Source organism: Thermobia domestica, chromosome 13 (genome assembly GCF_964235325.1).
Source record: "Thermobia domestica chromosome 13, izTheDome1.hap1.1, whole genome shotgun sequence".
In the NCBI taxonomy this organism is placed as follows: Eukaryota; Metazoa; Arthropoda; class Insecta; order Zygentoma; family Lepismatidae; genus Thermobia; species Thermobia domestica.
In genome coordinates, this window is record NC_137466.1 from 41865254 (window position 1) to 41878848 (window position 13595).

The 13595-nt window shown below is 34.1% G+C and overlaps 1 protein-coding gene across 6 annotated transcripts in view; it reads right to left on the bottom strand.

Moving 5' to 3' along the window:
- Positions 1-13595, bottom strand: part of Sqor (Sulfide quinone oxidoreductase) — a 79763-nt gene that overhangs the window by 17755 nt on the left and 48413 nt on the right. For all 6 annotated transcript variants that reach the window (XM_081735660.1, XM_081735663.1, XM_081735661.1 and 3 more), the window contains exons 5-6: positions 6028-6222; positions 1694-1903 (exon numbers count right to left, since the gene is read on the bottom strand). In XM_081735660.1, the coding sequence (XP_081591786.1) occupies positions 1694-1903; positions 6028-6222 (405 nt within the window). The remainder of the gene's footprint in view (positions 1-1693; positions 1904-6027; positions 6223-13595) is intronic.

Below are 13595 nucleotides of genomic sequence, written 5' to 3' on the forward strand. Positions count from 1 at the left end.
GTTCGAACACAAAGTGTGATGGCTGCTGAGATGAACATCAGCAGAAATTCCATGTCTCGTGTGCTCAGGAGTGACCTACATCTACGGGCGTATAAGAGACGGACTGGTCACTTTCTGACCCAAACATTAATGTCGCAGAGGGTCCTTAAATCAAAGAGACTGTTGCGGCGTTACGCCAACAATCTACACAGAAAGATTCTGTTCACTGACGAAAAGGTGTTCACAACTGAGCAGGCCTACAACGCCCAAAATGACCGTGTGTATGCCACGTCATCTACTGCAGCTGCTGAGGCAGCTCCAAGGTTCAGAGGGCACATCATCCTGCCTCAGTGATGGTTTGGTTGGGAGTGAACTACTCAAGCACAACCCAGCTGCATTTTTGCGAAAAATATGTTAAAACATCTGCAAGGTGTACCAGGACACAGTGCTAACAACTGTAGTGAAACCACTGTCTGCTACCATGTTCCGTGGAGAAAAGTGGACCTTCCAGCAGGATTCCGCTCCAGGCCACAAAGCGAAAACAACCCAGGAATGGCTAACACGGAACGTCCCCGACTTCATTTCTACCGCTGATTGGCCTTCTAGCAGTCCGGACCTCAACCCGTTGGACTACAAACTTTGAGCAGTCCTTCAGGCAAAGGTCTGCCATAAACGGCATCAATCTGTCGACAGTCTGTAACAATCCTTGACCCGAGCAGTGAACAATTTTCCCATGGACGTGGTGCGTAATGCCATTGACCAGTGGCCGCACAGACTTCGTGCCTGCATCAAGGCCAAGAAAAGACATTTCGAAAAATGATTGGTGCGTCAGATGTACAACATATCAATGTAAAACATGACCAAAATAAATTGCCTTGGTGTTAATAGTCTCTATGTTATTCACATTCAAACTTGTGACAGTATTTATGATTTAACTAGGTATAATAATGTCCCATGTGGTTGTGTTTACAAACCCAAATATATGTGTGTTATTTATATTATACAAATTATATCTTTTCCCAATGAAGGCTTATTTTGAAGAAAATGCATAGAATAGGCAACATTAGGCACTAAAGCAATTATTTAGGCAGTAAGGGACGAAATAGGCAAAATAAAATTAACTGGTTTAAACCGAAGCTATAACCCCTTACATAAACTTTAAAACGTTACTTTTGATCATATCTTTAATACACGATGAATAGGCATTTTGCCTAACATCCGGTCTCTAGTGGTATGTTTTTTTTTTTTTTTTTTAACTGCTTCTGCAGGCTGAAAAAGAAATGAGAATATATATTAGGATCACATATAGTATATACGTGTATCAAACCACATCTCTCTAACTACATGTTTCGAAAAAAAATCTTTTTTTGAACCAACCTCGTACTGGATTTAATCGTCCAAGTAAATAGTCATCTTAGCTTTCATTTCTCCCTGAGTTGGAAAAGTTACAAGTACATAACGTCTTACCTACAGGGAGTGCATACCCCGTGTGTAAATCTTTGTTGGAGTCTTATAGACCAAATGTATATTGTCTACAGTTAAATGTATTTCCACTAGTGGATAAATAAATTAATACGCTTTGTGCGATTTTCCCAAGAAGACACTGATCGGAAACTAATATATGTTTGTTTGACTGACACTAATACTGACAATTCAAAAGGAAGCATATGAACAGTGGATTCAACGTATCAAATTATGGAGTATTTATACTTACCTCATATGTCACAAATTGACCAGGTTTGTCTAAATTCTCAAAAATCGCCTTCTTCTCGTCTGGTTTCACTTCTACGAGATTTTGACGAAGATTGACTTGAATATCTCTTGAATTGCATACCTCCCACAATGCATCCGCATATTTCTTTACACTAAATAACACATTTTGAGTGGTGTTATACATCATCTTAGCTCTTTGCCTCTTCCCCAACTGTAAAATAAAAAGTTTTTTTTTTTTTTTTTTTTTTCGAAAAGAAAATTAATTGATGAAAGTAAATACTAATAATCATCACTGTAAAGTAACAGACTATGTTTCAGGTGGATAAGGAGAGTGTATAAAGGCAACAGCTTACACACAAACATATCACTAGAAAATGAAATGTAAACCCAAATAAATGAAAGTAACAATATACAGAGTGAAAAAAAAACTGACTTGACACGGACTCCAACCCGGGATCTTCGGCATACCGTACCGATGCGTTAACCATTACGCCACCCGCTTCCCAGAACAGCCAAACAACCTCTCACTCTTGTAGTCGGTGCTCTCCACTAACACCAAATAGCTTGTACCACAGCCTAGCTGCTGTGCTTGGACAATTCAATGTCCATGTATTGAGAACACCTTTTGACGATTGTGATTTCATACATTGATGAAAGGACGAAACAACCTCGATTTAAACTAATTTTTTTAACACACCAAATCCTCTCTAGGGGCGAATTCAATAACATGCAAAGAAGGAAAAACTGATTAACTGGACCAGGACTCGAACCCGGGATCTCCGGCATACCGTACCAATACGTACGCCACCGTCTCCTTCCCAGAACAAGCGTGCAACCATGAAAACCATTGACGACTTATGCTTCAAGTGCCTTCCACACCTGCCATACTAGCCAGATTTGGCACAATTAGATTTCCATATCTTTGGTCCAGTAAAGCAATACCTTGGAAGGCAGGCGATCAAGTCTGGTGAAGACGTCCAATCGGCATTACACGAGTGGCTACAGAGTCAACCAGAAGAATTTTCCTTACGCGGTATTGAAGTACTTCTTATCCGATGGCGTAAATACATCTCACTGTAAAGTAGATAGGTACTATGGTAACTTGGAAGGTACTATGTATAAAAATAATGTACAAGCAAACATTCTCCCTGCAAGTAATATAGTGAAAAAAGAATTAATTGATGTTTTCATTTAATGCTCCTTTGTATTTTCAATAAACATCCTCATAATTTTTATTTGTGTACTTGTATATTAATGTCTAATAATAATAATAATAATAATAATAATAATAATAATAATAATAATAATAATAATAATAATAATAAATATATTTACCTTATTGCATCATCGTTTATTTTTTACTCAATATTTCAGTAACTATTAACCCGAACGCGATTCCCACTTAATTATATTTTTATTGTTTCCTTCCTCAGTTTCTTTCAACAGTCAATAATTAACAAAAAAGCTAAAAAACAAAAGACGACATACTAAGGTAAATATATATTTTATTTTATTATTATACAAAATATGAAGTCATTAAATCTCTAAGCATCATAGAAATTTGCTTGCCACAATAATTTGAAAATTTTGTAAAACAGATACCAATGGTTCTTAATAATACATAACACCATACATAAAAAGAAGTTACAAAAGACAGTGCTGGTTCTCCAACAGAAAAATGGTTTTTTGGGCTGTCTGGTGAAATATTTACTCATCTACCGAAAAAATTCTCCCCTCAAAAAAAAAAAAAAAAAAAAAAAAAAAAAAAAAAAAAAAGTTTCTCGATTGACGAAGACACACTCATATGGAACACATTTACCTACCGGCAGAGAACTGAGTAAACCTAAAGAAGAAAAAAATATTATAATCGGGATATCGATGTTGTAATGGATACTAAGAAGGTTAGTGATTTTTAAATATATATTGAAAATTATGTTTAATGTTGAATATTGTCCTATACTGTTGACTTTATCAAGGTTGCAAACCTAAGATTCACAAAATATCGGACAACAGTGTTCAATACTCGATCATATTAAGTATAACATATTTAGTTCACATTCTTTCTCCAAAAACTTAAAATGTTATTCAATGTTGGGGGGGGGGGGAATATGTGACTTCCTTCGTTTCAAAGTAGCAAGTAAAATTTTAAGATGAAAGGATAATACTGCTACATTTTAATAAAGTATGCCAAACTGGAATAACTAGCGCCCTTCCCCACAGGAAAAAATGGAGGAGGATCGAAACATTAAGGGTAAAAAAAAAAAAAAAAAAAAAAGAGTTGCTAAGTAAGGGTAAAAAAGACATGTGCCCTGGTGGCTTTTAAGACAGATCTGGTCGCTTCTTACCAGCTCCTTTCTTCCTACTTCTTTCTTTCTTATCCTGTTTGACAAAGCACCAGCAACAGTACTGTCATTTTGTTAAGCTATCTTCGGCATTCGTTTGCTTCCAATTATACATCAAGGCAGAGTGAATACATAGAATGAAATTTACTTTATATATATATGGAAAACTTGCTGAAATTTTTGAAAACGTTGGGGCACGTGTCCATTAATTTTTAATAAGGAATTTATATATCAAATTTCGTCTCCCTAACATACGTAGCTCGTGGCATACAAATTATGCTTCTTCTCTTCAATTAAGATATGGAATAAAAGAACACGATATAATCTCGACTCAAGTTAACTACTATGTTCTAAAATACATATCAAACAATAATGCCGTTTCTATGCGATGAAGAGAGAGACAAGGACGAGAAAAAAGTATAGAAATTGCTCTTCCCCGAACCCTTCTTAGATACAGAATTTTCAAAAACGCTTGAATGACAGTTATTTTCAACGGCGACTTTTTATATCGAGTTCCATATCTCTAACTTGAGAGTTTCCTGAGATATTGTACTTTTGACATAAAGAACCCCAGACTTTTCTTATCGAAAAACAGCTTCCGTTAAATTGCTTAAATGTGTGATATTTCAATTCTTATCCTTAAGAAATACGTTTATAATGGGTCTTAAATATGGTTTTCTACCAACCAATTCTTCTAACTTCAATATTATAGTTTCTAATCAAATGTCACTTTCGTTTGACAAATCATCAAAAACTCAAGTTGTTTAAGACACTTAATTAACCAAACAGTTGGATAATTACATTATCGGATGACTTCTAGTTTTATGCTACATGTTACCTCCCAAAATAATTCCTCTAATTAAAAACTGACTAACTCTACGGCCCGGAGGTTCAATGCCGCGTTCACAAAAGCTCTCCATTGACTGGATCCAGTTTCTACTTTGTATTCCTATTTCTGCGAGATCCATCCTAATATTGTCCTCCCATCTGCAACTAGGTCTTCCTAATGGTCGTTTTCCGATTGGACTTCCAGTTAAGACTTTGAAAGCGTTTTTACTTTCTTCCATTCTGGCTACATGACCTGTCGACCTGAGCCTCCTAGATTTGGTGACTCTAACAACGCTTGGTAAACCGTATAAATTATCCTGTATCTCCTCGTTATGAAGTTTCCGCCACTCCCCATTTCCGTTCCTCTTGGGTCTGAATATTCGTCTCAGGATCTTGTTCTCAAATATTTTCAGTCTACGTTGTTCCCTCAGAGTAAGCAACCATGTTTCACAACCATACAGAACAACAGGCATGATTATCCTTTTATATATTTTAAGCTTCGAATTCCTCAACAGAATTCGCGACAACAAGCAATTTTGTACTGAAACCCTTAAGTATATATATATATATCAAATATAAGGAACGCAGAACAGTTTCATGAGCATGTGAGAGGAAGACAGCAACACGCGGCGGGAAACAAGTGAAGCTACTTCCACACCTGCTCAACTGCTCAAGTATTGCAGTTCTTTTCTTTAAGAAAGAAAGAAAAGGTTCATTGTTTCTCTCTTAGCAGTCACAAACATATTTTTTTAAAGTAATTATAACCGACCTAGAATCAATTTAATCCTTAGTAAGGGCTTTCCGAAAGTTTTGTTCATTATGCCTTATGTTCAGGAAGAAGTGAATAATCGAAATAAATCACATTACGACAATCTAACGGAAGCCGCTTTTCCATAAGAAAGAGTGTGATCCTTTTGCACCTCTCTTAGGATACTTATTTTAATGTAAGTGACGTAATAGAAACACAGTTCGAACTAGGTGTTACGTTCGAAACTTCATATCAAACAGTTCAACTGTGTAGAACTGTATAACGGACAAACATACAAACAAACTTTCAGCTTTATACATAACAACAAAAGATTATTCCAATACATGTACAATTTCTGTAGATTCCAATTTTTTTAAAAAAAGAAAGAAAAAAGAAAAGAAAGAAAAAAAAACTTGCCTTCCTAAGATTCCAATCAGAAAGATAAGCCGCCTTCTGCGGGGCTCCAGCACATTTTACTGGTGTGTTTGGAAAAGTGAATATAGCGTTTCCTTCCTTAAACCCTTCTAACACTTTATACGTTTTTTCCACATATTTTGGTGAATAGTTGGAACAGACTTCTGGAGTCTGCAATGCTTCTTCCAGGCCTTTTATCTGCAGGAGACAGTAATAAGAATGATGAGGTTATAACTGAAAATGAAAGATGATATTAAGAACAACATTGATTAGGATGAAGCTTAGAACACGATTACATGTGAATACATATATGAACGAAATACTTTATAAGAAGTACTAAAATCAAATAGATCTAATATAATATAACTATTTCGGAAGTTGTAACCATCACAACTTTTACCTTTTAATTAATGTTAACATGTGAGAAACACTATGGCTAGGTTCATCTTCGAATACGTCAAGTCCGGCATCGAAACAGTCTTCTTTAATGCGATTATTATTATTATGGTTATGTCCCATTGTTTCCACAGCTTTACTATGTTCCAACTGTCACTGTTTTTAATGGAATTTCAAAATTATTCGCATCTGTTAATTTTATTTTCTACGTTTAATAAAACTCAAATGGATCATGAAGAATAATGTGCCGTACGAGATTTTATTACTTGAAATATGATAGAAACTTTGAAATCCTCTCACTACTTCTATTTTAAAGAAAAAAAAAATCAAAGTATGAAAAAATAAAATGAAATGAAATCTTTGAGTTTAACGTCCCACAATTATGCCTGTTGAGCTAAAGGAGACGACGATTAAAGCAAGTGAACGATGATGGAAGAATTGGTGGGGTGAAAATGGAAGGAAACGGAAGTGCCCCGAGAAAACCCACGAGCACGATGTTGCCCACCACAAACTTGGCCGGAGATCGAACTAGGGACCCCACGCACCAGAGGTAAGCTCTCTACCATTGATCCACCGTGACTCGCCTTTAATTCAAAGTATGAAAGAGTGGAACTAGCCAAAGAACTGAACAATCTACTTTCAGGCTTTCCAATGCTAATGGAAGAAAATACAGGAAATCACAACGAAAAAATATAGGAGGTTTCGTGAAGCTCTGAAAAAGGAACATTTCAATTATTTCCTGGAACATTTGTGCATTTGGAACACTTTGAAAGAACAAGGAACACAAACTCATATAGCAATATTTGTAACTATTGCAAGGAACATTTTAATTATCCAATAGGTAGAAATAATAGGAATGTCCATGCATGTGCTTTACCGGGTGCTTTGTCTATCTGTTGGTGACTCTTGGTACTATTTGATTGTATATGCCATGCACGCGTAGATGTAGAAATATCCATGTAAAAAGGGGCGAAAGATTTAATAACCCTATTCTTTGTACGCGGTTTTCAATATTAAAACGCCGTTTTCTCAAAAATGCAATTTTGTGACATTCCTTCTTTTTCTCCCTTACCCTGCAATTGTTATATGAACATACATTCTTCTCTAAATATAACTAAATGGGTAATTATCGCGTTCCAAAATTTTATACGAGTTTCTTAGTGTTTTCGTACGTAGCTTACCAGTACTAAGCAACGACCATAAGGAAAGTGTAAAAGTATTGATACACCTAAATAAATTATTTATAAGTCTTTAAAATCACTACTCCATAGAACTTTTTAATGAATATGACGAAACTATTTTATTTTTTGTTCCATTTTGTTGGTGTATGAATACTTTATGCGCTAACTGTATATTGCTTGGTGTAATATCTTTAGACAATAAGCAGGAAACGACGAAAAACAGAAGAGTGTAGACTACCTTACTGTAGAGACAAAAGACCTCCAACCACCCAACCTTATTTCTATATGTTATTTTCACAAGTGGAAGTAGTAATACCACACAAATATAAGAGGTTTCGTTAAACTGTAGGAAATATAGGAGTTTATAGGAAGAGACACACACACACATATATATATATATATATATATATATATATATATATATATATATATGAAAAACAGGAAATATAGGAGCATTGGAAAGCCTGTAATTTCCATCCGCTGAATTTAATTCAATTTGTACCTATAAAACACGTAAAAAAATCATACAATACTTTATAAAAAAGTTTACGGCTTACAATATATTTATATATATTCGTAGTTTGAGAAGTCACTTTGTATAATACTTCACTTCTTGTATAGCAGTGTGTTTTCCTGCTACCAAAATATAAAATGATTCTGGCTTTGGAAGTCACCTTTTTTAAGCTGCGTCGATACTTCAGATTCCCACTTATTCTATACTAACTGATCGAAAAAAAAAATATACTCAAGATTCAAAATCAAATTTAAAATGAGAAAGGTATATAAAGAAAAGGGGAAAAATAGATTAAAAAACTATTTCTGCGCAGCCAAATTTAATTTGATGTCTATAGCATCTATTTTCAATTTATTTAAAGTATAACCGTTCCCGGAAATTGCAGTAGTGCCATTCCGATCACGAAACTTCTGCTTATTTTAATATATCTTAGTGTATGAAGGAAATTTTCTATTTCATTCGATGGATTTATCTTAGATAAGTTATTAAATTTAATAGTTGAGGCAAGTAACAAGCCAATTTACTCACGAACTGTTATTAATTTCAAGTACTATAATCACTTAACAAAAACAGCAAATATGAAGATAATATAGATTAATAATTTTTGTAAACAGTTTCTAGTTTTGTATTAAATCAACAAAAAAAGAACAGGGAAAAAATCTAATAAATGTTACTAAAAATTTATAACAATGGGGAAATTTGTGTAATAATAATGTTTTGAATAAATCGGCATCAGTCCACTTTGTTATTTCTTTAAACTTTCTTAATAACCATAAATCATATCTGTTTATTTTTTTTTAAATATTAATTTTATATTGTTTGGAAGTTGGGCTTTATGTTAAGTCTTTATACTTCTACATTTCATTAAATTCCTACACTAAGTCAGCTTTATCGATCACTTGCTTTCTTTTAGCATTTCATTATTTTTCTCAGCCTTAATAGGCTGATTGTAACATTTATCATTTTAAATAATAATAATAATATGAAAGCATCACATTTATGTGGGATATCACCTTCCCATGAATAGGAGCAAAAGCTTCATTGTTACGCTGATTATAAAATAACAGGGACCAAAGACAAGACCAACATATACATACATATATGTATGTATATGTATACATACATATACATAAAATTATACATTAATTCTACCTAACCTAACGGTGTTGAAAGTATGAACTATGTACTTACGGAATATTATATATATATATATATATATATATATATATATATATATATATATATATCGGGTGTTTCAAAACAACACTGACAACGTTTGGGAGGTGATTCCTGACACCAAGATACGACAATACGACAAAAAGTATAGATCAACCTGGGTGCACAAATGCTTCCTTTCGGAGTTACAGACTGCTGAAAACATGATGAAAAAAAATTAAAGGTCCATATCTCCAAAACTATGGGAACTACGTAGTCGCGTCACTTAGGAAGTAATATGTGCGCTATCCAAAAATACATGTTTCAAAATCCTAAGGTACTCATGGAACAATTTTTATAGAGGGAGTTCAGCTACGGCATATAATTTGAAATACTCACTAACTACCTCTATAAAAATTGTTGAGGAAGTACTGCAGGATTCTGAAAGTTAGATATTTGGATAGGGCACATACTAGTTCCTAAGTGAAATCTTGACCCGACTACGGTAGGTCCCTTAATATTGGAGCTGTGGGCCTTTTAATTTCATTTTTTCATGTTTTCGGCAGCCTATAACTCCGATAGGAAGCATTTGTGCACCCAGATTGGTCTATACTTTTTTCTTATCTTTGTGTCAGGAATCAACTCCCAAATGTTGTCCGTCCGTGTTGTTTTGAAACACCCTATATATATATATATATATATATATATATATATATATATATATATATATATATATGGTGAGAGAGAGAGGACATAATGAATTGCACACACACGAGAGACACAAGAAGAAAACTAACTAATTGAGAGCATACTCTCTGTACGGAACAAATATTGAATGCATTACATACAAGCCAATCCAAACGTGAGACATGATTAAAGCATAGCAAATGAGGTGTCACTGTATAATGTAATCATACCGAGTAAATGTACTATATTGATAATCGTTTAAGGGAATACTCTTTTGCTACTTTCGCTTTGACGATTAATAAAGTATTTTACGGATGAAACCCATAAAACTAAACTTTTTTTGATGAGTTTTACGTCCCACGGTTATGCTGGCTAGGCTAAAGGAGACGGTGATAATGAGAAATTGATGAAATGGTGGAATGAAGAGTGGAGGGAAACGGGAGAATCTCGAGGAAACCCACGCACACGGTGTTTGTCCACCACAAAATTCACTTAGCGCGAGCTGGGATCGAATCAGGGACCCCATGCACCAGAGGTGAACGCTCTACCACTGAGCCACCGCGGTCCCCAGATCCTCAAATGAGTACCAAAGTGCAAGAGTATATCGGGTTAGTGCATCTGCGTTGAAACAAATTGTTCCATGTTCCGAGTTGCGAAAAGCAAGTATTAACAACTTTGATTTCCTTGGGCCTTTCACAAACTAATGCATACGACTACGATACTTACTTTTTACTTATTAATTTAGTTTTAGATAGAGTTTGAACCCACTTTATCGTACAATTTCAAATATTCAAGTCCTTAATCTTTCTAGATTTTTTTTTTTTTTTTTGAAATGGAATTTCTAATTTTACACGTATTCTTACGATTATGCCCTGTATGCTAACGAGTACGATGATTAATGAAGTGAGAAAATAAGAAAAAATCGGCGGAATGAGAGTGTAGGAGGAAACTAGAGAATACGAGAAAAACCCCAAACACAACATTGTTCACCACATCACTAGGCCTGAGATCGAAAGAGGTAACCCTCACCCCCAGATCTGAGCGTTCTACCATCGTCCTCCGAAACATATTCTTTATTTCCTTCTCTGAGATTATTTTAGCATTAATTTTGTTACTGAGATGCAATTCTTCCTTCCTCTCTTTAAACCCCAAATTAGTTAACTAAACAAAGAAGAGAATACACATTTTCTGACACAATTTTCCGTCAAGCTTAAAAGATTTCAAAATAATGTAATCTATACTGCTTCATGTAATGATCACTCATTACACTAACTTCATTACCATGACCAATTGTTTATGAGCTCAACAAATTTTGTTTCATTCCAGTATAGAGAAGAATAAGTGAGAGCTCAGATTCTTGTGAAACTTAAAATTGTCCAAACTTCTTATAAACTTACATATAAGAAATTGCGGAACACTTCAGTGGTAAAGAGGCGAAGTGTCTTCCTTCTGATTTCAGATATCTAACAACCCTAGACACTGTGCAGAACACGATGAAAATGAACGAGTAGATTGGTTACCTAACTACGAGCGCATTTTCCCCTCCACCCCCTAACTACCAAAAATTACAAACCCGCCACTGACCACTGAACTTAAATAAAGAAGGTGAGAGCAAAGTAGATTAGATATTGTACACTGCGCATATGCTTTTATGACACTTAAAACCATAAAAACTTACATCTAAAACTTACATCTAAAAACTTATAATCTAAAACTATTTCTCTTCTATCTTATAATGTCCCCATGGTAGGGTATTGACCCCATCCTTTAAAACACATCTCTTATCATCCACGCAACTTAAAGCTAACTTATTTACTTCTATACTGTACGAATCGTGCTTATAACTTCTAATCAAATTCATCTTCTTATAATATTCTTTTTGGCTAATCAAACAGTCCTTATACTCGTTAAATGACAGTTCTTTATACACGACACTCTTCTTAACACCTTTAGCCTTTTTACAACACTTTTCCTTATCGAACTTACCTTTAAAGTCTTTATCTGTTAAATCTATTTGAGGTGCTTTTATACTGTACATCTTACTTCTTAAACCTACAAACTCTTCTATGATTGTACCTTTTATCTCATCCTTCATCTTACCAAGTATTTTCTTATTGATTTGTGGTATCTTATATTTGTTATCTTTAGGGTAGTCACTGGTATCGAAGTAATCAATGTAGTTTTTCATGTCCTCGTACACATCTTCTGTTTGGATATGATATATATAGCTATCAGTATCTGTATAACATACTTCTATTTTGTCTTGGTATTTTGGTTTCATCACATTGTAATGGAAGTCGTACATTAAATATTTCGATAGATCTAAGATACTCATTCCAACATATATTGGTTTATTGAAAGTTAATTTTGTTTTATTCATTATGATCGCACATAGATTCTCAGTATAAATAATTCTATCTTTAAAATTTGGTTTAGCAATTAGTTTTTCTACTCTTGTTGGATCACATTCTATTTTTATAGGTTTACATCTCTTTCTAATATTTTCCATAGTCTTTCCAAAAACTGAATTGTTCATGAGCTTATAGAAGTCTTTTTCCAAGTCATTTGTTGCTCTAGTTCTCATCTGCGTGTTTAAATCAATATATTTCTTTAACCAATCTGATTGTTCGAACTCTATTACTCGATGTATCTTGGTAAGTTTTAATCCAAGTGAAAGACATTGTTTTAGGTTTCGATAGTGAATTACATATTTTTCTTTGTCATATAGGGTTGTTAAGAGTTTTGATTGTTTTGAACCAGGTGGACATATGTTTTGAGGTGCTAATGGGTAGTCTTTGTGATAGTCATGCAATTCTTTAGGATATTCAAGATCAACTTCTCATATGTAACCAGTATCAGAATCATCAGGTATATTTGTGAAATCTATTTCTCTTATCTCATCTTCACTTAACCATCTGAATCCCTTATACGGCATATATTGACTCATTGCCCACCCATACAAGTTATTGGCATCTAGATACATTAAGTAAGAATCTTCTTTATTCTTATTGTAATCTTCCATATACTTATTGTTTGCTTTCATATATCTTTTTGAGCATTGACTAATCCCACCTCTTATACCTTTTTCTATCATCAATACCATATCGTAATCAGTTAATAACTCTAGTTTTATAGTTGTCATCTTTAACATTGCATCCCAAGCTAAACCTGGTGCTGTCATATACCAAGCTGGATCGAGACCATAAGCTTTAAGACATGTTTCTCTAAAGTTCTCAAACACATCTGCTAATAACAACACATCGGTTTTTAGATATAAGTCATGGTATTGTCCGAGATTCTTAATTTTAAATGTTTTCCACACTTTCTTTGCATGCTTATAATCCTCATCGCTTATATGTGTGTTGTTAAGCTTGTTGTAGAATGCTTTCTTTGGTGGTAATTTTCTTTCTCTAAACCTATCCCAATTGTTAACATAATCGAACGGATAAACACCTTTTCTTGTTACAAGGTTAAATTGTTCTTCATCAGGATAGAAGTGTTGTGTGTGCACCATTTGTTCTCTCGTTAGGTTTGATGATAATTTGTCTAAACTACATACCATAAATCTAAATGAATCTACGAATTTTAATTTGATAGTTCCAACTTTTTTACTGAATGATATGTAGCGTTGCTCGTTA